The 22,646-nt window shown below is 48.5% G+C and overlaps 1 protein-coding gene and 1 long non-coding RNA gene across 5 annotated transcripts in view; both read right to left on the bottom strand.

Moving 5' to 3' along the window:
* Positions 1 to 22,646, bottom strand: part of LOC103540841 (uncharacterized) — a 636,750-nt gene that overhangs the window by 21,520 nt on the left and 592,584 nt on the right. The window lies entirely within an intron of this gene.
* Positions 18,105 to 21,736, bottom strand: SOX1 (SRY-box transcription factor 1). Its single transcript, XM_070579291.1, has one exon. The coding sequence runs from the start codon at positions 20,915 to 20,917 to the stop codon at positions 19,739 to 19,741; it is 1,179 nt and encodes a 392-aa protein (XP_070435392.1). The 5' UTR covers positions 20,918 to 21,736; the 3' UTR covers positions 18,105 to 19,738.

The raw sequence follows: 22,646 nt of genomic DNA, 5'->3' as shown, positions 1-22,646 counted from the left end.
GGCAGTTGTGGTTGTCATTGTAGTTCCACTTCTCTAAGAACATGAAGAAGTGCTCTTTGCAGAAATACTTCCCTTTCAAGATTCGGATTTATTTGCAGTTCTCACTTCTCTGTCTGCTCAGCTGTGTGGAGGCTTCCTTCATTTCTGCGGGAGTCACGTTCCTTTTCCCTCCCCTCTGTCAAGTAGAGAAAGTCTTTCCAAACTGAAAAGGAAAGTGGGGGGTGGGGGGTCATAGGTGACTCGAAACCGTAGTAGCAAATTACGAACAATCACAACGGGCATTGGGACATTTTATCTTTTGAAGCAAAAGTCTCACTGACCAGGAACTTTTCAACAAGCCTTCACAGACATCTGAAACTGTGAATCCAGGGGTAGGGATGAAAAAAAGCAGGAAATCAGTCGATCCGAAACCTTTTCTAGGCCTACATGTCCATCCTGCCAAAGTACATCATAGTTAAGTATCTCCTAAAAAGTTCGGGAAAAATGGATTTCATCTACTATATTTTGACTTTGCAGAATTCCACTCTTACCTCTTAAGTCTCCTTAGACGTGCCCATGGGACTGTGCTCAGAGCTCAGTATTCTGTGAAATAGTGTCACTCGATGTTGGAACAAGACATATTTGAGGAACTAGAGCTAGCTTTATTTCCTATAAGGAGCCGATGTGGGGAGACACTGCAAAAAGAGAACTTTGTGAGGCAAAACAACATGCCAAAGACCTAAAAAAAGAGAAAACTCCAATATGACAAGCAATGTAAAACCTTCAAATGGATTATGAGCCAACGAAGGAAAACCGCCTGAGATACTCTCGAGACTTCTAACACGGAAGCGCTGTTGCTGATTGGAAGCCATTTGGTATAACGGCAAGAGCACGGGACACTTCTCACGAAATTTGGCGATTTCCTTAACTCTGTTAATACGAGAATTAGGTAAGAAAAAGGGGGAGGAGACAGCGGTAACCTATGAACAACAGCAAATTTTCTGGAGAAGGTAAATAAGAAGGAAGCATGAGCAGACTTAAGAATGACAAAACCCGGAGCCTGAAGCGAGGGATGTGGTAAGAAATAAGCTAAATCTTACTACAGAACCTCCCAAAGGCTCAAACCTAGAAATTCCAGGTTCCTCTAAAGGCTGGTGAAGGGCTAAAAACAGATTGTTTTAAGTCCATGTGGAAAGCTGTTGGGCCCAGAAGCCCGCTCCCCATGGAGCACAGCAGCTTCTACCCCCCTCACCCCCCATGATACAGATTCATTCGCAGAAAACCCGAACCCAAGAGGCACCAGACTGTGGGACAGCGGGTACAGCAGAGAGCAGAGGAGAAGAGCTGTCCTGAAAAGAGAACGATTAGGTGAAAGTTTACATACTAAACTGCGAGTCCCCCGCCCTTTCCCCTGCTCCCTTCCAAGAAGACTTGTCGGCAACTGAAAAATTCTACTCTAGAGAAACAAAAGGATTCCAGAGGGGGGAAGGTACGGATAACTGACATTTGGATGTTCTAGCAATGAAACATTCAAGTTTCAGGCTATAATAAAGCCTGCCAGATAGCTTACAGCCCACTCCCAAAGCTGCCAACCAGCTGGTTGATGCCTCATTTTTGAATATTAACAGATAAAAAAGATGACCAGACACTTGTGGAAAACCTCCAGCAAGGAAGACTGCGTCCAAAACTGACAGGCAAAGGGAATTCTGAGAGAACAGAAGCAATTCAGGGTAAGCAGAAGGTAGTTTTTTGTTTTAAATTTAGAATGAAAATCCATGAAACAAAATCAGCATGGCATTTAAAACAAAACAAATGAGCAAAATCAATACATATATGAATATATATATAATGTATGTATGAAAACTCAGAGAACAAAATAAATCCTGGGCTATAAAAATATGATTGCTGAAAAAACAATCAAGAGAATAAGTAAAAGATAAATATGAGAGGGGCTGGCCCTGTGGCCGAGTGGTTGGGTTCGCGCGCTCCGCTGCAGGCGGCCCAGTGTTTTGTTGGTTCGAATCCTGGGCGCGGACATGGCACTGCTCATCGAACCACGCTGAGGCGGCGTCCCGCATGCCACAACTAGAAGGACCCACAACGAAGAATATACAACTATGTACTGGAGGGCTTTGGGGAGAAAAAGGAAAAAAATAAAATCTTTAAAAAAATTTAAAAAAAATAAAAAAAAAAGATAAATATGAGAAACTCTCCAAGAAGTCAGAACAAAAAGAGAAGTTGGGGAGAGAATAGGAGAGAAAAATTATGAAAATCAGAGGCTGATGTAGAAGACGTGGCCTCTAACTCATGGGAATTCCAGCAACAGAGAACAGAGTAAAATAGAGAGAAGGACACTTCAAAGAAATGATTCATGAAATTTAGCAAAATTGAAGGATATGACTTTCAAGATTGAAAAAGTACATCAAATTCCTAGTATAATAAATGAAAAAAGTCACATAACGCACATCTTCATACAATTTCAAAATTCATAAATAAAGAGAGGGAATAAAAAACCAAAAATATCTTACACAGAAAGATTTAAAAACAAGCAAACAAAATAAAAACAGGTCAAATATAAAGGATTGGGAATCCAGCAGATTGGACTAACTACAGCTAACACCATACATCATAGCAGAAAGTGGAAAGATTTTCCTCTAAGGTCAAGAATGAGACAAGAACGTTGCTCTCATTACCTGTCTTCATCATTGTACTGGAGGCTCTAGCCAGTGCAATAAGGGAGGAAAAAAAGGACATCTAGATTAGAAAGGAAGAAATAAAAATGTCTTTATTTGCTGATGGTAGAGTTGTCTTTGTCAAAAATCTTACAGAAGCTGCAATAAAAAAAAAAAAAAAACAAAGAAAGAAAGAAAGAAAACAAAAAGCTACCAGAACTTATAAGGACTTTATCAAGATTACAAGAACTCAATACTACAGAAAAAAAAAAAAAACTAAAAATGAGGAAAATGTTTGAACAGAGATTTCTCCAAAGAAGATATATAGATGGATAGCTAATAAGCACATGAAACAATGCCAACATTATTCGTCATTGGGAGAAGCAAATGAAAACTGCAATGGGATACTACACACCAGCAGTGTGGCTAAAATTAAAAAGCAAGTGTTGGTGTGATGTGGAGTAACTGGAATTCTCATACACTGCTGGCAGGAATTAAGAGAGCACACACACTTTGAAAACCAGTTTTGCAATTTCTTAAAATTTTAAACATATACTTAGCATACGACACAGCCATTCCACTTCTAGGTATTTGCCCAGGAGAAATGAATGCATATGTCCTACAAAAACTTGTACAGATATTCATGACAACCCAAAACTAGAAACAAAAGTCCATCAAGAGGTGTATAAATAAATTGTAGCACATCCATACAGCTGAATGGTACTCGGCAATAAAAGGAATGACCTGTTGATACATGCCGTAATATGCATGAACCTCAAAATAATCATGCTGAGGGAAAGAGGCCAGATAAAAAGAGCACACACTGTACAGTTCCATTTATACAAAATTCTAGAAAATGCAAACAAATCAATAGTGACAAAAGGCAGATCAGTGGTTACCTGTGTGCAGAAGAGGCAGGAGGAAGGGTTTGCAATGAAGATAAGGAGACTTTTGGGAGTGACGGAAATATTCACTATCTTGATTGTGGTGATGGTTTCATGGGCATATACGTTTGTCAAAAGAATCAAATTATACACTATATATGTATAGATTATTGCATATCAAGTATTCCTCAGTAAACTGGAAAAAAAGTAAGGTGGACTACTGGAAAGCAGCATAGGTAGTCAGAAGGCAAAATCTCAAAGGAAGATTACTTTTTACCTAGAATCCTGCGCCTAGGTAAACACCATGCTGGTGTCACAGAGCCCACTAGACGATATAACTTTCCAAAGCAAGGGAGTCAGCCAGGCAACAGGGACCACACGGGACCCAGGAAATGGGAGGTTCACATGGACGAAAGGGAAAGTGAAGAGTGACAGTGACAACTATGTGGCAAATCTCCAGAGCAGCCCGTCCAGTCTGGAGCAGGTGGACAGAGGGTTCTGGAAGGAATGGCTCCAGGACTGGACTCATAAATTCCTCATGGTTTTAATCTTGCAGAAAATACTATCAAAGGTGTTCACAATACTGAGGTAGAGCATGGAAAGGAGATGTGATAGGAACAGTGAAAACCAAGAAAATGGACAACTCTCACAAAGTGAGACCGATAACAAAGGAAAGAAAGTTTCCTAAGACGGGAAATAGAATCATAGTTTACCACTGGGCTCAGCCACCAACAGTCCTTACATGTTCAGACCAAGGTGGACGCTGGGTACTGATTTAACAAAACCAGTGAGATCCCTACTTTGGGAAAAAGGGGGCTGGAGAAGAACGTACAGGAACGTGAAAGCTGTATCGTCTCTAATGAATAAGGTCCAAATGTCTAAAATTAATAAATCGAGAATAAGCAACACAAACATAGAATTCAGCAAGTGGAGATAAATGGTGGGAAAAAGAGACAAAGGACTTAAGACAAGTTGCTGATGGGGAACGGGACTGAGAGATGAGGATGGGTGAGACAGGGTGACTATTTTCCTTATAAGTCTTGTAATACTGCTCGCCTTAAACAAATACTCAGCGAAGGTATGGAGACAGTAAACAGAGCAGTGGTTTCCAGGGGTTACACGATGTTACGTATTCATCCAAACCCACAGAATGTCCAACACAAGAGTGAGCCCCAACACGCACTATGGACTCTGGGGGATGATGGCGTGCCAGTGTGGGTTCATCGAATGTGACAAGTGTCCCACTCTGGTGGGGATGTTGCTAGTGGGAAGGCTGTGCATGTGTGGGGACAGGGGGTATGTGGGAAATCTCTGTACTTTCCACTCAATAGTGCTGTGAACCTAAAACCATTCTAAAAGTAAAGCCAATTTTTAAATATTCGTATGTATTACATTAATTATAAATATTAGAATCCAGAGTTTAATCCAGATTTTAATCCAGAGTTTTAATCCAGAGTTTTCTGCTCATTAATGATACATCCTTTGTCCTTTGGTCGATTACTTAACCTCAGTTTCTTCGTCTATAAAAAGGAGGAAATAATTAGACTTAAAATTTGGAGGTATTGTGAGGAGTGAATGAGATTATATATGTGAACTATAACAGTGATTAATCTCTTTATACGTTGCATTCTTCCCAAAGAGATTTGTGGTCTGCAAAGATGCATTTAACATAGCAGGATAAATTGAATTAAAAATAAATAAGAAACATAAGGCCGAGTCTGGCAGCCAGGAGTTGTGCAGTTTCCTTTCTCCTGTGATTGAAGCAACACGTATGGGGTAATTTCAGCGTGGGTGTGTCCACGGTGTGCTGCCTTAATGTGGCCACAGTAGGTCCCCTCTTCTGTGCTGCAGCTTCCATTGTGCTGTGACGAAGATGGTTCATTTGAGGGAGACGCCAAGCCAGTTTGACTGGTTGTATCAAAAGGTCTTGTTTATAATAGATTTAGGGGCTAATTGCACATAGAATATTTGAAAGCCCAAAAAAGACTAAACTATTTAATCTTCTAGTAGAACCAGGACCCTCAGAATGTGCAAGAAAATTTATTAGCGTCAAAGTCAAATCAGTGCAAGTTACAGCTTGAACGATATTCCCCAAGATCATGTTTAAGTCCTGACCTCCTTGTGCGACCTTATTTGGGAAGAAAGTCTTTGCAGATGACCAAGTTAAGATGAGGGCATTAGGGTGGGCCCTCATCCAGCACGCCTGGTGTCCATATGGTCACAAGGACACACAGGGAGAGCGCCATGTGAAGATGAAGGCAGAGATGGGGTGATGCTTCTACAAGACAAGGAGCCCCAAGGATCACCAGCAAACCACAGAAGCTGGGGAGAGCGTGGAGCAAATCCTCCCTCACAGCCTCAGAAGGAACCAGCCCTGCCACACCTTGATCTTGGACTTCTTCCCTCCAGACTGCGAGGCAATAAATTTCTGTTTGAAGCCCCCCCCCCCATCTGTGTCTGTGGCACTTTGTTGTGGCAGCCCCAGGAAGCTATACAGTAGGGCACTGTTTAGTATAGACAGGCGGGTTCACAGCTTCCTTTCCCCACAGAGTCTTACACAAGCATAAGTGGAGGATGTGTGCAATTCGCCACATTTGTTCCCCGTCCTCAGTCCAGGCCCTCCTCTTTGCAGCAACACATCATATGCAGCTCCTCTCTGATGCACGGTGGCCTCCGGGCCAAACTCTTCTTGCATTTCTAATATTTCAGTCTTTCTAATGTGACCCGTCTCTGACTCCCTCTGCTATGGATCCACCTCTAGCTTCTGGGTAACCCCTTACTCCTGATCATTTCAAAATGTTCCATGTATTTCTTGGCCTGAATTATGTTCTCTACTTTCTCCTATGTTCTAGTCATTGTGATGAGTACATCCAGCTGAACTATTGCAATCACATCTCGTTCAAACACAGTATGTTTATATCAGAGTCGTGGATTCAATGGGCAAGAGACTGTCTGTAAGTATTTTTACAGTGAGCATTTTACAGGGGACCCTCTCGTATAGTCCCCTGGGCTGGTCAAGCAGGCAATGCAGCCTGATGCCTTTCACTGTTTGCTGAAACGAGGGTCCAACAACTGCCAGTCACCAGCCGCCTCCACGTTCCTGCTTCCGCTCTCCTCACGCTGCCGTCCTGGACTGTCCTGGGTCTTCCTCAACTTACTCAACAAAACAAAAAAGGACGAAGTAAACTAAATTTTAAAATAATAAAAGCTTTTGAAGAAAGTTTAACATGCATAACTGAGAGCTATCTCCTTCAAAGGGAGCATTTTTCTGCTATTTGTATATATTTGATCAGCCTATAAGATAAAATAATTATTTGAAAAAACAAAAATGTTCATCAAACATCTTGGTTTCGGGCTAACAGCGATGACTCACCCTGACTCCTCTGTCTTTCCACCCGCCACCGTCACACACTGAGCGACTGGCCCCTTCTGTCATTATCACACGCTATTAATACCACGGCTGCTATTATAATTGGTACCTACATGCTCCTTGTACACTGCCCACAACATCCAGAACTATGGACATTTTGTCACAAGGTTTACATAGAGAGAAGAAAATCCTGTGCTCAGGAAGAAGGAAAGAATGTGCTGGAACAGAACTGTTTACACGAGAGCTAATGAGATGAAGTGGCGAAGGGAAATCCTGGGTGACTCTGAAAGCAGTCTTGCTCAGGCTCAACCAGTAGACTGAGTATCTTTTTAGAAAGCTGGTAGAAATCCTGGTGCTTGGGGCATTTACAACCAAAATGGACAAAAAGCTAACGAGCATAATTTAGCAATTCCTTGGCATATGAGTTTACACGTTAAAATTTTACCATCTCTAATGCTGAGTTGCATAGATTTAAATTCAGTTATGTTAATTTGAGTCAGATATTAAGGTAAAACCTTTTTTTGCATTAAAAAAATAAATAAATCATTTATTTTAGTCTTTCAAACTGAGAATACTACTAGAAATGTATTCTCAGTTTTAAAAAAGTGTGAAATTTGGATAACAAGCTAAATTATCCACTTACTAAGAAAAATTATACAAAATTCCTAAAATAATTAAACCAATACTTTATTATCCAAAATAAATATATCACCTGTAGTAACTATTTGCAGAAAAATAAGATTGCATTTAAAGTCACAGCTCACATTAAATGATGTCATTGTAGTGACAAAATATAAGTAAAAGTACATAGTTTTAAACCAATCTATAAGCTACAAATTTAATGTCAATTGGAATTGTATACATTTTTACCATAACATGAGTGTCCCAGTAATTTTTTTACAGTGCCCCAGGCCAAAAGAAATATCTAGCAGTTCCATTTGTTAAGTAAAGTCCAATAACTTAGCAGTCATTTTTTAAAATTACATAAGTTGAATGAAGAAAATAATGCTTTCACTTCCCTCCCTGACCCACCGCAATTGCTAATTAACAGCTTGTGAGTGCCGCACCGCACTGCACAGCTTCTCCAACTTTGGGGCCAGGGTGGGTCCAACACCTCATTCCCTGCTCCACACGGCCTTTCCCACAGGAACTGATTTGACACAGCAACTGCTGAAAACCCAGTTGCATGAAGATATGATGTCATCAAGAGAGATTTAGCCACAAGCGAACGTTGAGACTATGAACTACCTTGAGGTATAGCTCACATGGCATCTGACCAAATGTCCAGCGTTGCTGTGTTTTCCTCAAAATTTAAAAATATCCTGAGCTGCCCTCTCAGATCTATGGGGTCCCTGGTGTGCCCCAGCTCACAGTTTGGGAAACCATAGGAGTAGGGGACAAAGTTGGGCCAGGTCATTTGGTACTGCCATATCACCCAGTGTAGGTGTCCACCTGCTTTCCTCTGCACAGTACTGACATCCATCACTCAAATGGTAAGGAATGAATTTCCAGTTTTGTACACACAAGTTGCACAGTCAAATTCATGCTGCAGTCTGGAATATTACAGAGAAGAATAATAAGGTAGGCATCTGGGGGCAGATCTGGCTGAGACGAGCTATCGACCTATCTCCACCTCAAGGTCACTGCCTTAAGATGTGTGTCCCATAACCTCCCGCCTAGGTTTCTGGTTAGTTCTACGATTAAGCCGCAGGAGATAAATTCCCACTCTGCGCCTCATCACAGGGCCCCCACGCTTCCAGTGTTCAGTCTGAGAGAGCGGCTGCCTTTCCCTGCCTTGCCTCTTTTCCAGGTGCCTGAACCAGCCCTGCACACCCGGTGTGTCTTTATCCTTATGGTTCTGAGGACAACCTTACCTTAATGTAAAATAAAACAGCCCAGGATGATACAATATGATGCGATACAATATAACACAACACAACACATTGACGGTAACACTTCACTTGATGAACAAACAAACATTCTTGCACCCTGCTACCTGCCAAAATTGTGTAGCAAGTCTTGGAAATTCAGAGCTGAAAACAAGCTGCCTGGCCTCCACAGTCTCTCAGTCTGTATTTACGTCATATAATTGTGCGTATCTTTCACACTTACAGATCCCCTGGTGTCCAAGAGCCACGCCACAGGAGGACCAGACCCGTGTCCTGCCCTCAGGACTGGATTTCCTTTGTGTATCTCCTTAATAACCACAGGACGACAGCCACAAGGCAGTACGGCTCCCAGCATTCTGATGTGCCAGGCGTCGTGCTCAGTCCCAAGGCACCCTCTCTCGTCAGCACTCCTACGTGATGCCCTGAGGCCAGCTTGACCCTGCACCGGGGAGCATGCACGGGAGGAGCATGCACGGGACGGGGCGGGGTGGGGGGGTGCCTCCTGGGGTGCAGCAGGCTCACTCTACTCTGTGCTGGTTCCTTGATGGGAAGCTCCTTACCAGCCCCTAAAGTCCCTGCTTCCTCCCTGCTCTACTGATTCAATTCAATACATACTTGTCCCTCCACGAGGTGCCTGGGACTGTGCTGATGCGTGAAATCAAAATTAGAAAAAAAAAAAAAAAGCCAGACACAGTCCCTGGTCACCAGGAGCCTGGTGAAATTGGGCATGTTGGCTTACATGTGTCTCCGCCCAGGGGCATGTCTGCTCTCTCAGGAAACATTCTGGCCAGGGGAAGGCTTCACCTGCACGCGGCTGTGGGCTGCACGGGGGAGCAGGACAGGCAGCCTGTTTTTTGGTTAAGTTTTTTTAAAAACCCAAAGTGAAGACTTCCTCTTAAAATCTTATTGCAAATGTTCTATTTCCCTCAAACCTAATTTATTATAATGGTAACTGTTTCAAATTCAGTTTAAACAAGCTGTTGAAATTTATATTGAACTTGTAGCTTATAGATTGATTTAAAATTGTGTATTTTTAATGCAAATATGTGATTAAATTTGAGCTGTGACTTTCAATATAATTTTAGTTTTCTGCAAATAGTTACTACAGGTGATGTATTCATTTTGGATAATAAAGTATTGGTTTAATTATTTTAAGAATTGTATATAGTTTCCATTAGTAAGCACATAATTTAGTTTGTTATCCAAATTTCATAGTCAGTATTTTAAAATTGAGAATACATTTCTAGTAGTATTCTCAGTTTGAAAGATTAAATGATTTATTTATTTTTTAAATGAGAAAAAAGGTTTTACATTAATATTTTACTCAAATTAACGTAATCAAATTTAAATCCATGCAACTCAGAGAGAATTAGAGATGGTAAAATTCTAAGATGTACACTCATATGCCAAGGAATTGCTAAAATATGCTCGTTAGCTTTTTGTCCATTTTGGTTGTAAATGCTCCCAGCTCTAGAATTTCTACCAGTTTTCTAAAAAGATGCTCAGTCTAATGTTTGACCCTGAGCAAGACTGCTTTCAGAGTCACCCAGGATTTCCCTTCTCCACTTCATCTCATTAACTCTCATATAAACACCTCTGTTCCAGCACATTCCTCCTCTCTTTCTGAGTACAGGATTTTCTTCTCTCTGTGTACATAATGTGGTGACACAATGTCTCTAGTTTTGGATGTTGTGGGCAGCGTACAAGGAACATGCATGTCCCAATAATAATAGCAGCAGTGGTAGTAATAACATGTAAGAATGATCAAAATGAGGAGTTTAAGAGACTCTTTCCTCCTCCCATTCATGGGGTCTGATTATCTGGATTGACATTCTTATCCATTAAAATTACGAGAGATTTAGTCAACAAACACAATGTCATTTTCTTCAAAAAGCCATAGTCAAAAAGCATAGGTTATCAAATTTCCTGAATCACAGTTTCCCTGTGTCCTGAAATCAGCTAAAAGCCATTTTGAAATTCCTAAATTATCAACATAGTTTTGATTCTTTCTATAGAACATTTTCTCTCATTATATCCTATTTAAAACTTATTTTCTCACGTACTATTCAAACAGGTACTGATTTCTTCCACGACCACACCTTAATCCAGATCTGCATCTATAAATATAATGAATGCTGTCGCTATTATGATTGATAGTAATCGGAACATCCGTAGCGTGGAACTGCATGCTTTCTAGATAAAATTCTGCAGATATGTAATAGTTTATTCTGTTTATAAGGGTATCCCCCCGATTGCACAACCTCTTTCTCTCAAAGACATGTAAAGTACTTAATGTATCGAGGGTTTGTTAGAACAATATATTCCCATTTTACAGATGACAGGATCGAAAAACTCAATAGCTAAATAACATAGTATTATTATGATTATAATTATGATGTCTCCAACCAAGCCAATTTATTCCATCTCATGTGCACTATTAAATGCCCTTCTACTTTTCAAATATTTTTAAAATAACTCGAACTAATTGACATGAGTGTTTGGGCCCATATTGCATTCACTAGGGCTGGACAGACCTAGCCTATGTAAATACGAATTAACTTGGTAAAATTAGAAATTGATAAGGCACAACACTCCACTTTGCTCAGTCCTTTGAATGGTCCATTCTTGAAAGCCAAGACGTGTGTATGGTGTACACACCTGTGTTTTGCCTTGACTGCCCTTCAGGAGAGGCAAACTGCTTACAGGTAGCCAGAACGACAAAATGGAGAATACAATCAGTACATCACCCACTCCTTTCTATTTACAAGATTCTAATAATTCAGCTTAAATTTTTTTCTTCTCCTACTTAATTTAATTTTTTCCAAAAATCATCTAAATTGAACAATTAAGTGAGAGCACTTTATAAATAATAAATTGCTACTCAGATATAAATGATCTAGACACAGTCTCAGCAGCTATTTACCCCAAAAATATTTGGGCTCATCCCCTAACACAAGTTTCCCAAGTGTTGTGCATCTTCCGGAGTGTGCCTAAGAAAGTACAGATTCGTGAGTCCTGCTGGAACCCCAGAGGCAGCCCTCCTGGGGCCTGGGTCTGCCAGTCTGGATTTGAAACAGGCTCTCCTGGCGTCCTATGCACCTGAAGGTGAGACACCGGCCTAGTGAATCCCTAAGTGTAAATCTCTGATGACCCAAAGCCAATCTGGAGCAGCCATTCACTGGCAAACAAGGCACTTCCTCATATACTCTGCTCAAACTTCTATTACAGTCTTCATCGATGCACACAGAAACAGTGTGCACGCCTCACCGCAAGACCCGCCGTTGGGAGGGGCAGAGCAGAAGTAGGAGTCTCAGCTTCCAGTCTGGCTTTCACTCCCTCTGAGAAGCCTCCCCTGACCCCCCCAAATTAGGCACAAATGCTCAGGCAGCACCTGGCACGTCCCTGTGTCCCACAGCCGTGGCCCTCAAAATCACACTTGCTCGTGCGACAGTCTCACCCACTGGACCGTGAGCCCCATCCAGTCAATGGTCGCATTCTCAGCAAGTGGTAACAGGCCACACGCAGAGCACGCACTCACACGATAGCCCGGACATACGAGCGACTCGTAATAAATGTTGTTAACAGATGAATGAATGTGACGATTGTTACGTAACTCTAAAGAGAAATTCCTATTAATATGGATGAATGGGAATATTGGTTTGTGTCATTACGGTTGCTCCCACCTAGGCCAAATTTGGCACTTCATGTCACCACTCTCCACGTCTCCCCTGCCCGAGCTGACACAGGCTTAGACCTCAAATGACCATTTATTCAGGGCTAGACACACATGACTATTTGCTAGAGACACATACACCTTAGATCATGAATCCAGACTATGTCCTCATGAGGTTGCTTTCGTTATTTCTGTTTTGCATATGAGAAAATGGACTCAGAAATAAGGACATTTGACCAAGGACATGTAGCTGACATGTGACAACCTAGGATTCAGCTGCAATACTATCTTGCTCCAAATCTTATATTCTTTCCCATGTTCCTGTACTACAGCTCAAGAGAGATTAGAAATACTATAAATACCATATCAACTAACTTTTCATATTGATTCTTCCTTTTCTTTGAGCACAGGTATGTCATTTCTCTGTGAGGTGAGAATGCAAATGGCCAGTTTTTACAAGGGTAAACTTTACTCTTCAGTTCAGTTTCTACCACAAAGAATGGAGCTCCTGCTCCTCCATCTAATGTGGATGTTCGCCTTAAATTTACTGCTGAAGTTTGGGCTTTTCCACTGACTGAAATTTCCCCCTAGAGTTTGGATGACTTAAAGGTATGAAATTTCTAAATCCTTTCCTAGGTTAAAACATGCTCACCTAGATTTCCTCTTATTCTGTTGCTTAGAAATAAAAAGATAAGCTGGTGTCTGTTCTAAATGTCTTCAGGTCGATCTTGACACTGCCACCATATTGTTTATAGGTTTTATATCTCTATAAGTTACCTTGCCCTATAAATTCCAGTATTCATCGTGTGAAATCCTGGGTCAGTCCTTTAGACGTCAAAGGCTCTTGTTGTGTATCTTGTAAGTGCGTAGGAGGAACGGAGAGTGCTATTGCTGCCACTAGAGATCATCTCCAGTTAGCATTTCCGGGGTGCTCGGAGAGAAAACAATGTCTGGGTGATAACTCTTGTCAGTTTCCCCATTGTCAAACCCAATCTTACATTCCTCCACACTCTCACAATATTTCCCCATTGGGAACATGCCTGACATTGCAATTTCTCAAAACTGCAGCTCTGCAGTGAATGCCTAATTCCTGAAACTGCAAAATCTAACAAAAGCTGATTTTTTCCACTGATTTGACTGGCTGACTATTTCGAGGCTTTGCGTGTGATGACCTGCTGTTCTTCACAAACAACGTCTTTAATGTACCCACATGGTTGTTCTGAAGTGGCTGCGGGCAATTAAATCCTTGCGAGCTGCCTGCAGGGCATTCAGAATTACTCACAATGTCCAGAGTTTCAGCCCCAGACAAATTTTCCCCATAGGTTACATTTAGCAACTTACCAAGTGGCAGCCTGTAACTTGCTTTTGAACCGGGAGCCCATTTAGCACCGTAGTGCCCGGGCACCCAGGGGCGCCTGTGCATGTGCGTGGGTCCACTGGGAGGTATTTGTTTCGTGTTGTTTTTAAAACTGCTTTCTCCCCCTCTCTCTGTCTGGTGTTGGTGTTTTCCTTTTTAAAGTCGAAAAGCTAATTTAGAAGAAAATATGACAAGCCTGTTCTTTTAAAAAATTATCAAAATGGATGAACTTTTTCTATCTTTGAATATATCACTTGTATGGGTTCCTGATCTATGTTTCCTATTTGTTAAAACTCTTGATGGTGTTATTTCAGCACAAACTCCCAACCTGAGTGCTGACGAAGACAAATGTATCTGCTTTCTTTCCTTCTGTCCCGACTCGCCTGTCACCCTTCACCCCAAACTCCAGTTCCCCTTACTTCTCAGGCGAGCCCTGTGGATTTCACTCCCTGAGGACCCCCGCAAGTTTGTGACCCAAATTAGTGCCTCTTTCCTCCCCCCGAAGGAGAATGGAGTCCAGTGACAAACACCTTAATATATTTCATCGCCCCCAATACTGCTACACACCGCCCCCCCCCCCCCGAAGGTGTGCAAGAACCTAAGTAAGACGATGATTCCTGGAGAGCCTGGGCAAGTACGTGAGAGGCAGGGCGACCAAGGACCTGGTCTTTCGGTTTGGGCTTCTTAGGGAAACAGGGTTGCGTTCGTAAGACAGAGCCTCCCGAGCAGAGAGCCGCCGGAGCGTTCTCCCCAGGCTCCCACCGGAGGAGCGGCCCAGGAAACGGGAGACTCGGGCATCCTGGGGAGGGCGAAGGAACTTGATCACTGACCCCGCCCTGCAGACTCCGAGCACACACCGCCGTCATTCGCGACACCAGCGCCCCCTCCGCGCTGGCCCCTCCAGTGCCGGCTCGGGCCAGGGGTGCAGGATCCCCATCTCCCGCTGCCCTCCACTCGCCCAACCCCGGGGGTGCCGGTCTCCCCATCTCCCGCTGCCCTCAGCCCGCTCTCCAGCCCGGCCCCCTCCCCTCCCCCCTCCTTCCACTTGTTGCTGCCCGGCCCCGAGACGTGCTTGTTCCGCCGGCTGATTGTAAAAGGGTTTGACTTGCAGCTGACCCCGGGTCAGGACTTTCTCTCTACTAATCCTGCTCTCTTTAAACACAAAACCACTCTGCCCTCTTCCCTCGCATCAGTCATCTTAATCCCCCGGCGGCTGACACCCCGCCCGGCCCCAGCCGAGGCTGCACCCGAGTGAGTTGGGGGCGGACGCCCGCGCCGCAGGCTCCAAGACGGCGCCCGGGGACCCCCACGCCTCTCCCGAGCGAGCCCGTGGGGACGCGGCCGAGGGAACGGCGTGGAGGGACAAGATGCTCCCGGGCACCTGCCGACCCGACCCGAGACTCAGAGGGAGCGTCTGGGGCTGCAGCGGGACGGCGTGGGGCCGGGGCGCAGGCCCTGGGGGCAGACAGGACGCGGCGAAGAGACAAAGGGAAGGCCGGAGCGCAGGCGGAGGGGAGGAAAGATGCTGGAGTGAAGGAGGGGAGGAGGAAATGAAGGAAGAGAAGTGAGTGGGTAACAGACGGAAGCGGGTACTGGAAAGGTGGAGAGGAGAAGTGAGCCGGAGGCGCAGCGCGGGCCAGGAAATCGCCCACTGCTCGAGGCTCAACTGCGAACAGAGCAGGAGAAGGGCGACATCGAGAAGCCGGCAGGCCCGGCCGCCCCCGCGCGGAGGGGACTCGGGGCCCGCACCCTGGGCGCGGGACGCCGCCCGCCGCCGCCGCCGCTGGGTTCCCGGGGGCGGGCGGAGCAGGGTCCCGGCGGGCGCGCAGCTGGAGAGGAAGGGCCGGGGGCGGGAAGGAGGAGGGAGGAGGGAGCGGGGAGGAGATGGGGGGCGGGCGGGCGGGGGGGGGGTGGGAGGGAGGGGTTAGGAGGGAGGGAGGGAGGTAGGAGGGAGCGAGGAGCGAAGGGAGGGATAGGAAGAGCTCCGCGACCCCGCGGGGCCTCGCCCTCGCGCTGGGGGAGGTGGGCTGGGGCGGGGAGCAGAGGGCGAGGGTGAGGGGTCCCTGCGTTCCCTCCTCTCGGGCCCAGCCTCCGCGCGCGCCCACCCGCCGGCTCTCTCTCAGTCCCCTCGCCGCCCCGACCTGGCAGGACTCGGGGGCGGGGACCCGGGCCCACCTCCCTGGGCTGCTCACCCCGGGGGGCCCGCGCCCCTCTCACCCCTCCCCTTCACGCCCAGCCTTTCAATCCCGCCAAATAGTCGCGCTGGAAGAAGAGCGGCACCAAGGCCAAGTCTGCTTTTCACTTGAAGTTTCCAAGGAATCAAACCTATTATTATATTCTGCCGCCGACGTTTCTGGAGCCTCTGCCCCGTGGGCCAGGCTGCAGAAGCGGGGGTGGGGCGCGGGGGGTGCGGGAGCCCGGGCCGCCCCGGGGCGCGCCTTCCGGGCCCGCGGCCCAGGATGGGTTTCTCGAATTAACCCGAACTTTCCGGAGACAGAAATCTGCGTTGCCCAGTCTTTGTCCGGAAAATGAAATGCGTGAATATGCCTGTTATTCTTCTCCCACGTGCACGATTTTAATAGACCTATCAGTCACGCCACCCGACACACATCTGCGGATCCAGCGCGCTGTACCGGCTCCTGGTTTTAAAATTAATACATCTCACCTAGCTGCTAGTGGGTTTCTTTGATGGGGGGCGGGAGTGATGTCAATGTCTTAACAACAACAACAACAATGAGAAGGGCCTGTGAGTTGGGGGGAAAAAATGGAAGAAAGAAACAAGGGGAAAACCCCTCCAGCAAACCCGCCACCTCCGCTCAGGGACCGGCGCGCGCAGTGGCCGGCTCGCGGCGAACCATCGCAGGCGCCGGGCGCGAAGTTATGCAAACTTTGTACAAGGCCGCCGAGTCCTGTCCGCTTCTCCACCCGGTTTTCACACAAAATTGGTATAAGCGATAGAAATACCACCGTGTGGTTTGGGAAGTGAATGAAGCCATCGTGTAATAATCATCATGTCCTATTTCATTTCGTGACTTCGACGAGGAGAACCTTGGCGAGGACCGGGGTCGCAGTGGAGCGAGACGTCCCCGGGGCCTCGCGGAATGTTTTCTCCACGAGTTCAAATTGCGGAAACGCTGCTGGGGTGACAGGACCTCCGTCCTGAGAGAGGAATCCCAGCTAATCTCCACTCCTCTCATCCCGGGCCGTTTTTAAATGGAGTCATTAAAGAATTTATATCTGCTTTTCTCCGTGTGCTTCTAATCAACAAAACAAATTCGCTGAATTTCAGGAATCCCTATTTTAAGATCTTCCTGGGTTTTTAAAAAAGTGGCTTGGGGCACCCGGCGTTGACTATCTCAGCTGTTTCTGAGGCACACACGGAAAAGCGCGGAACTGTAAGCCCACCTTCCAGGAAATGACCGCACAGCTCTGCCCGCGGCCCCCATACTGAAAACTTCCATAGTCTGGAACATTTCCAGCATGACCCACATTCCCAATGCTGGGGATGAGCTAAGACAATAGTTGAGCATGGATACAAACTACCCAGCCCCACACGTGTGTGAGCCCAGCCGCACACCTGTCTGCACTTTAGTAGGTGCAGGGGGACGCTAAGATTGGGAATTAGCAAAGAACCAGAGTCCATTTAACTCTGTATTTCAGAGCAAATGTGGCCTGGCCCGTAAGCTGAGTGGTGAGTTAACACAGCATCACAGAATTTCCCAAAGCGGCTCCCAGAGGGGCCTGTGTGTGGCCTTTATTCCCAGACTATCTCATGACGCTGTTCTGCTCAGCAATCCACATATATCCAAACACTTTTAGGAACCGCTGTTTCACAAAGGATCAGATTCCTAAAGAAAAAAAAAAAGAGAGAGAGAGAGAGAAAGAAAAGAAAAAAAAAGGAAAGAAAAAAGAGGGGGACTTTGTTATCTTGTTAGAAAGAAGCAGGCGACATTGTTCTGGAAATTTTTTCAATCACTTTAAGGAATGAGTGGTTGAAGCAAAACTATCAAAAAAATTACACATGTCAATCCTCAGGTTAGCATTTTACTTAAAGCTATTCTCGAATGCAGGCTGAGTTTGGTTCTCATTAACCCACTAGCTAGCATAGACCCATTTTTGGATGGACAGTCTTCACTCATTGCAGGACAAAAAAAAAAAGATGTTGAGAAAATGAGGGGTTGATGAAATCAACATTTTGATCTGGCCTAAAGGATTTTCTTTTCAAAAATATAATTTCAGCTTTATGTTGTGACTAATTTCAAAACGTATTTGCTACAGCATAACTTTTAAATGCAATATTTAATGCTGTCAGATTACTTGAAGACAAAGTTTTACAGAAAACTTTAAATTCCAGAAAAAAACTGCAATGTACCGATAAACACCTAGAAAAAATATAATTAAAAATTTAAAGCATCAAACAACCTCAGATCTCGTCAGGAATAATAAACACCTCATTTTGCATTCACATCGGTTAGCAACTTGCAACCCAGTCCAGACGGGGGATGGGGGACGGGGGGGGGGGGTGGTCGATTTTGCGTGTGTGTGAAAATCCAACAAAATCACTTTGCCCTTTCCCAAGGAGAAATGAGCCAGAGGGAGGGGCTGAGGATGGATGGAGGGGGCTGGGTTGCAGTAATTTTTGGTTCGAGAGATCGAGTTTCCTTGAGCCAAATTCAGATATTCCACCTGCAATCTTGTTAATTGCAGGGCCCTGCCCCCGCCGTGGTCTTTGTCATTCATCCGTGGCCTGGTCCCGCCATTGGGGTCTTCTCGCCTCCTTCCTGCTCCAGACCCAACTGCGGCGCAGACCCCGGGCCAGCTGGAGGAGCAAAGCCGGCCAGAGCCGGGCCGCAGTTAGACACGACACACCGAAGGCCCAGACTATAAAATGATCTTCCTCTAATTATTTCTCGTTCCATATTACCACTGTAAACTCTACAGAACAATCTACCAATTTTAATTTCATTTCCTTCCACTGACTGAAGCTCGGTGAAAATCGTGCCCTCTCCTCTGTGGGTCCCTCGCTGTTAGTTCAGGCTGACATTCTCTTTCTCCTTCGTCACATTTACTAATTTATTTTGAGAATATAAAACATGCACATAAAATTAATGTTTCAAATTTCTGGGGAAAAAACCGGGCTTTAAAAAAATTTATTGACTCAAAACTCGATGCATTTTTAAGGGCAGATTTTTGTTTTTTTCGTTTTTAGAAGAAAGGCTTTTTAGGAAACTATGTACATAATCTGCGTCCCCCTCCCCACGCCGCAACGCCTAAAATAAAAACTTCACAATGCGTTTACAAGAAATAATACAAAACCAAAAAATGGAAATAACCAGATACAGAAAGTTTTACAAAACGCAGAATATGACGCTGCCATGTGAAAGGAGTGGGGGAATCTCTTTGTATAAATTAACAAACCAACCCGAAAAAGCGGTAACAACTACAAAAAAACTTGTGTCTGGATCTGCCTTACTACATCGATAACAGATGAGAACAGCCCCGGCGCTGGGTCCCGGGCAGCCCGATGCCGTGAGGAAGCGATGCGGGGTGAGGGTGAGCGCGCCGGCCGGGTAGAAAAGTTGGAGTCGCCTCTCGCTTGCCGTGGTCTTTGTGTCCCCTCGGGCGAGCAGAAGGTTCTCTGCCTCGTCCGTGGATGATAAATACTGTACAAAAAGTCTCAAGAAAACACCCAAGTTCAGGCTAAAACGCACGACTGTGTCCGCGCCCATTGGTCCCCAGGGCTCCCGGAAAGTTGGCGGGGCGTGTGTCCCCTGGTGCTCGTCGCGGGTGTCTTCCTTTTTACAAGAACGCGGAAACGTCTGTACAAAAGCAAGGCCGCGCCGGGCCGGGCCCGAGCGGGCCGCGCGCTCCTCGTCGCGCGTCGCCGGCGCGGGCCGCCGTGTCCCCCGCATCCCTAGATGTGCGTCAGGGGCACCGTGCCGTTCACGCCCGCGCCCGCGCCCTGGTAGTGCTGCGGCAGCGAGTGCAGCCGGCTCTGCGCCGCGGCCGCCGCCGCCGCCGCCGGGTCGCCGCCCTCGCCGGCCGGCAAGTACATGCTGATCATCTCGCGCAGGTCCCCGGGGCACGGCGCGCGCGAGTGCGCGGGGGCCGGCGGGCTGCCGCTCGGCTCCGACTTGACGAGCGAGCCGAGCGCGCCCAGGGCGCCCGACGACGCGGCCGCCGCCGCCGCCGCCGCCGCCACGGCCGAGTTCTGGTGCGCGCCGCCCGCAGCGGCGGCGGCGGCGGCCGCGGCGCCGTAGGGGAGGCCGCCGTAGCCCGAGGGCGAGGCGCTCATGTAGCCCTGCGAGTTGGAGATGGGGCTGTACTGCAGCGCGCCCATGTCGTAGCGGTGCATGGGCTGCGGGTTGTGCGGGTGCGCGTGCGGGTGGTGCGGGTGCGGGTGCGCCGGGTGCGCGTGCGGATGCGCGCCGCCAGCGCCCGGGTGCTGCCCGTAGGCCAGCTGCGCCTCCTGCATCATGGCCGCGGCCGCCGCCGCCGCCGCCACCGAGCCGGGGTAGGCGCCGTTGGCCCAGCCGTTGACGTGCGCGTAGCCGCCGCCCGCCGCGCCGCCCGGGCTCTCCAGGCGCTGGCCCACGGCCGCCGCGCCCACGCCCACACCCACGCCCATGGCCACGGCCGCGCCGCCGCCGCCCGCGCCGGCCGCCAGCAGCCCGCCGGCCAGCGAGTACTTGTCCTTCTTGAGCAGCGTCTTGGTTTTGCGGCGCGGGCGGTACTTGTAATCCGGGTGCTCCTTCATGTGCAGCGCGCGCAGCCGCTTGGCCTCGTCGATGAACGGCCGCTTCTCGGCCTCGGACATGACCTTCCACTCGGCGCCCAGGCGCTTGCTGATCTCGGAGTTGTGCATCTTGGGGTTCTCCTGGGCCATCTTGCGCCGCTGCCCGCGGGACCACACCATGAAGGCGTTCATGGGCCGCTTGACCCGGTCCTGGTTGGCCTTGGCGCCGCCGCCCCCGCCGCCGCCGCCGCCCCCGCCACCCCCGCCGCCGCCCGTCCCGGCCGGGCCCGACAGGTTCGTGGGGGCCTGGGCGCCGCCAGGCGAATGCAGGTCGGTCTCCATCATCATGCTGTACATCGGGGCGGCTCGCGGGTTCACGGGCACGGCGCGGACAGAGCCTGGAGCATAGACGGCCGGGGGCGGAGGGGTGGAGAGGGGCTCAAACAGAGCGAGGCGTGGAAGGGAGGAGGTCCTAGCAGAGAGAAGAGTTGGGGGTGGGGTGGAGGCAACAACAACAAAAAAGAGGCAAAAACACACGCACTCAGCGCAGGTCCGGCTCACAGGTGGAAAGTTTCTCCTCGTGCACAAACCGCTTGCCAGAGAGAGCGATGCCCGAGGTCGCCGTCGTTGCCGAGCGGTGCAAACAGGTGCAGTCGTGGCCAAGTTGCAGCTCCACTTTTCGGAATGCGAGCGGTGCGCGGGGCCCGGCCCGGGGCTCGCCGCCGCCGCCTCCTCGCTGGCCGCCGCCGCGCGCTGCCTCCTTCCTCCTGCACTCGGTTCTCGGCGGCCTCCAACTCCGGGGCTGCAACTTCTAGCAGGGCGGCGCGCCGCGTGCGCTGGGCATGTGCCGGTCCCAGGTGCCCGGGGGGAGCGAGGCGCCGAGGGGGGGGCGGAGGGGGGCAGGAGGGGGGACGATTACGGTGCAGCTGGGGAGGGGGGCCGGGGGCAGCAGAGGGAGCGCAGGCGCGCGGAGAGGGCCAGACAGCGGGGACGCCGAGCCCGGGACGGGCTGCCCGCTGCCTGCCCGAGGCTGTGCGCTGAGAGCGGAGGCGCACGCGGGGCCGGCGGCGCGCGGGGCCCAGCAGCCATACGCCGGGCCCGGGCTGCCATTAAATGAGCGCGCCGCGGCCAATGGGAGCTGGCGGCGGCGGTGATTTGCATGGCGCGCTGGCGAGTGACGTGGGGAGGGAGTAGATACACTGGGCGCGGGCGGCGGAGCGGGGAGGAGGGGAGGAACGAGGGGGGAGCAGGGGCAGGAAGGAGGGGGGAAAGGAGGCCCGGGAGGGGGTCACAGCCACGCTGCTTCCTGAGCGCGCGCGGCGGCGGCGAACCCCGAGCTCACCTTCCTCGCCTCTCCCCGCCCGCGCGCTCCGAACGATTAACGATTGGGTTTAAAAGCGAAGACGAAGAAAGAATCATTAAGGGCGGGGGGTAAGGGGGGTAGGGCAGGGAATACAGCCCTGAGGCTTGTTTTAATGAGCGCAATGGAGACCCAGCTCCTCCTCAGGCCCCCGCCAGCCAACTCTGCGCCTGCTGGGAGGGGAAAAGTTGGGGACCGAGGCGGGAACGTCGCCCTCCGCTCGGCCCGAGTGCTCGAAAGGAGGGGCGCGCCCCCGGGAGCAGGGGGGACCGTCCGAGGTCCACAATTCGAAAGCTCCCCCTTGGTTTCTCTGCGATGCTCGGCAGCTCGGCCCCCCTCGCCCTGCCATGGATGGCTGCTTCACCGCCGCGTGTGTGAAGGTCTCCAGTGCCCCCTCTCGCAGGCAAGGCCTTCACAGTGCAGGCCCCAGCAGTTCCCGGAACTGGGGAGCATTTGTGTCGGGCTTGGCTCCATAGCTTCTTTTAGCATCAGCCCTGAACTTTATTTTTTCTTTTTTGGAGGGGGGGGTCTTTGAATGAGCCTGGGGTTATATTCATGTACTCCTCTCAATTTGGCTTCTTCCTCTTAAAAAGGAATTTCTAGGAAGGTCGAAAACAACAAGATCTGTCTGGAATCTAGTTACTCAACAACAGTTGAAAAGTTTGTTGAAATCGCAAAAGAATGATCTAGCCCACGCTCTTCTGGGGGAATCTTCCACAAGCTGTT

Source organism: Equus przewalskii, chromosome 16, assembly GCF_037783145.1.
Source record: "Equus przewalskii isolate Varuska chromosome 16, EquPr2, whole genome shotgun sequence".
Lineage (NCBI taxonomy): Eukaryota > Metazoa > Chordata > Mammalia > Perissodactyla > Equidae > Equus > Equus przewalskii.
This window is presented reverse-complemented; position numbering and strand designations above follow the sequence as displayed.

Bases quoted from the DNA above. Each gene is read 5' to 3' on its own strand.
- SOX1 (XM_070579291.1), bottom strand. From the start codon at position 20,917: ATGTACAGCATGATGATGGAGACCGACCTGCATTCGCCTGGCGGCGCC.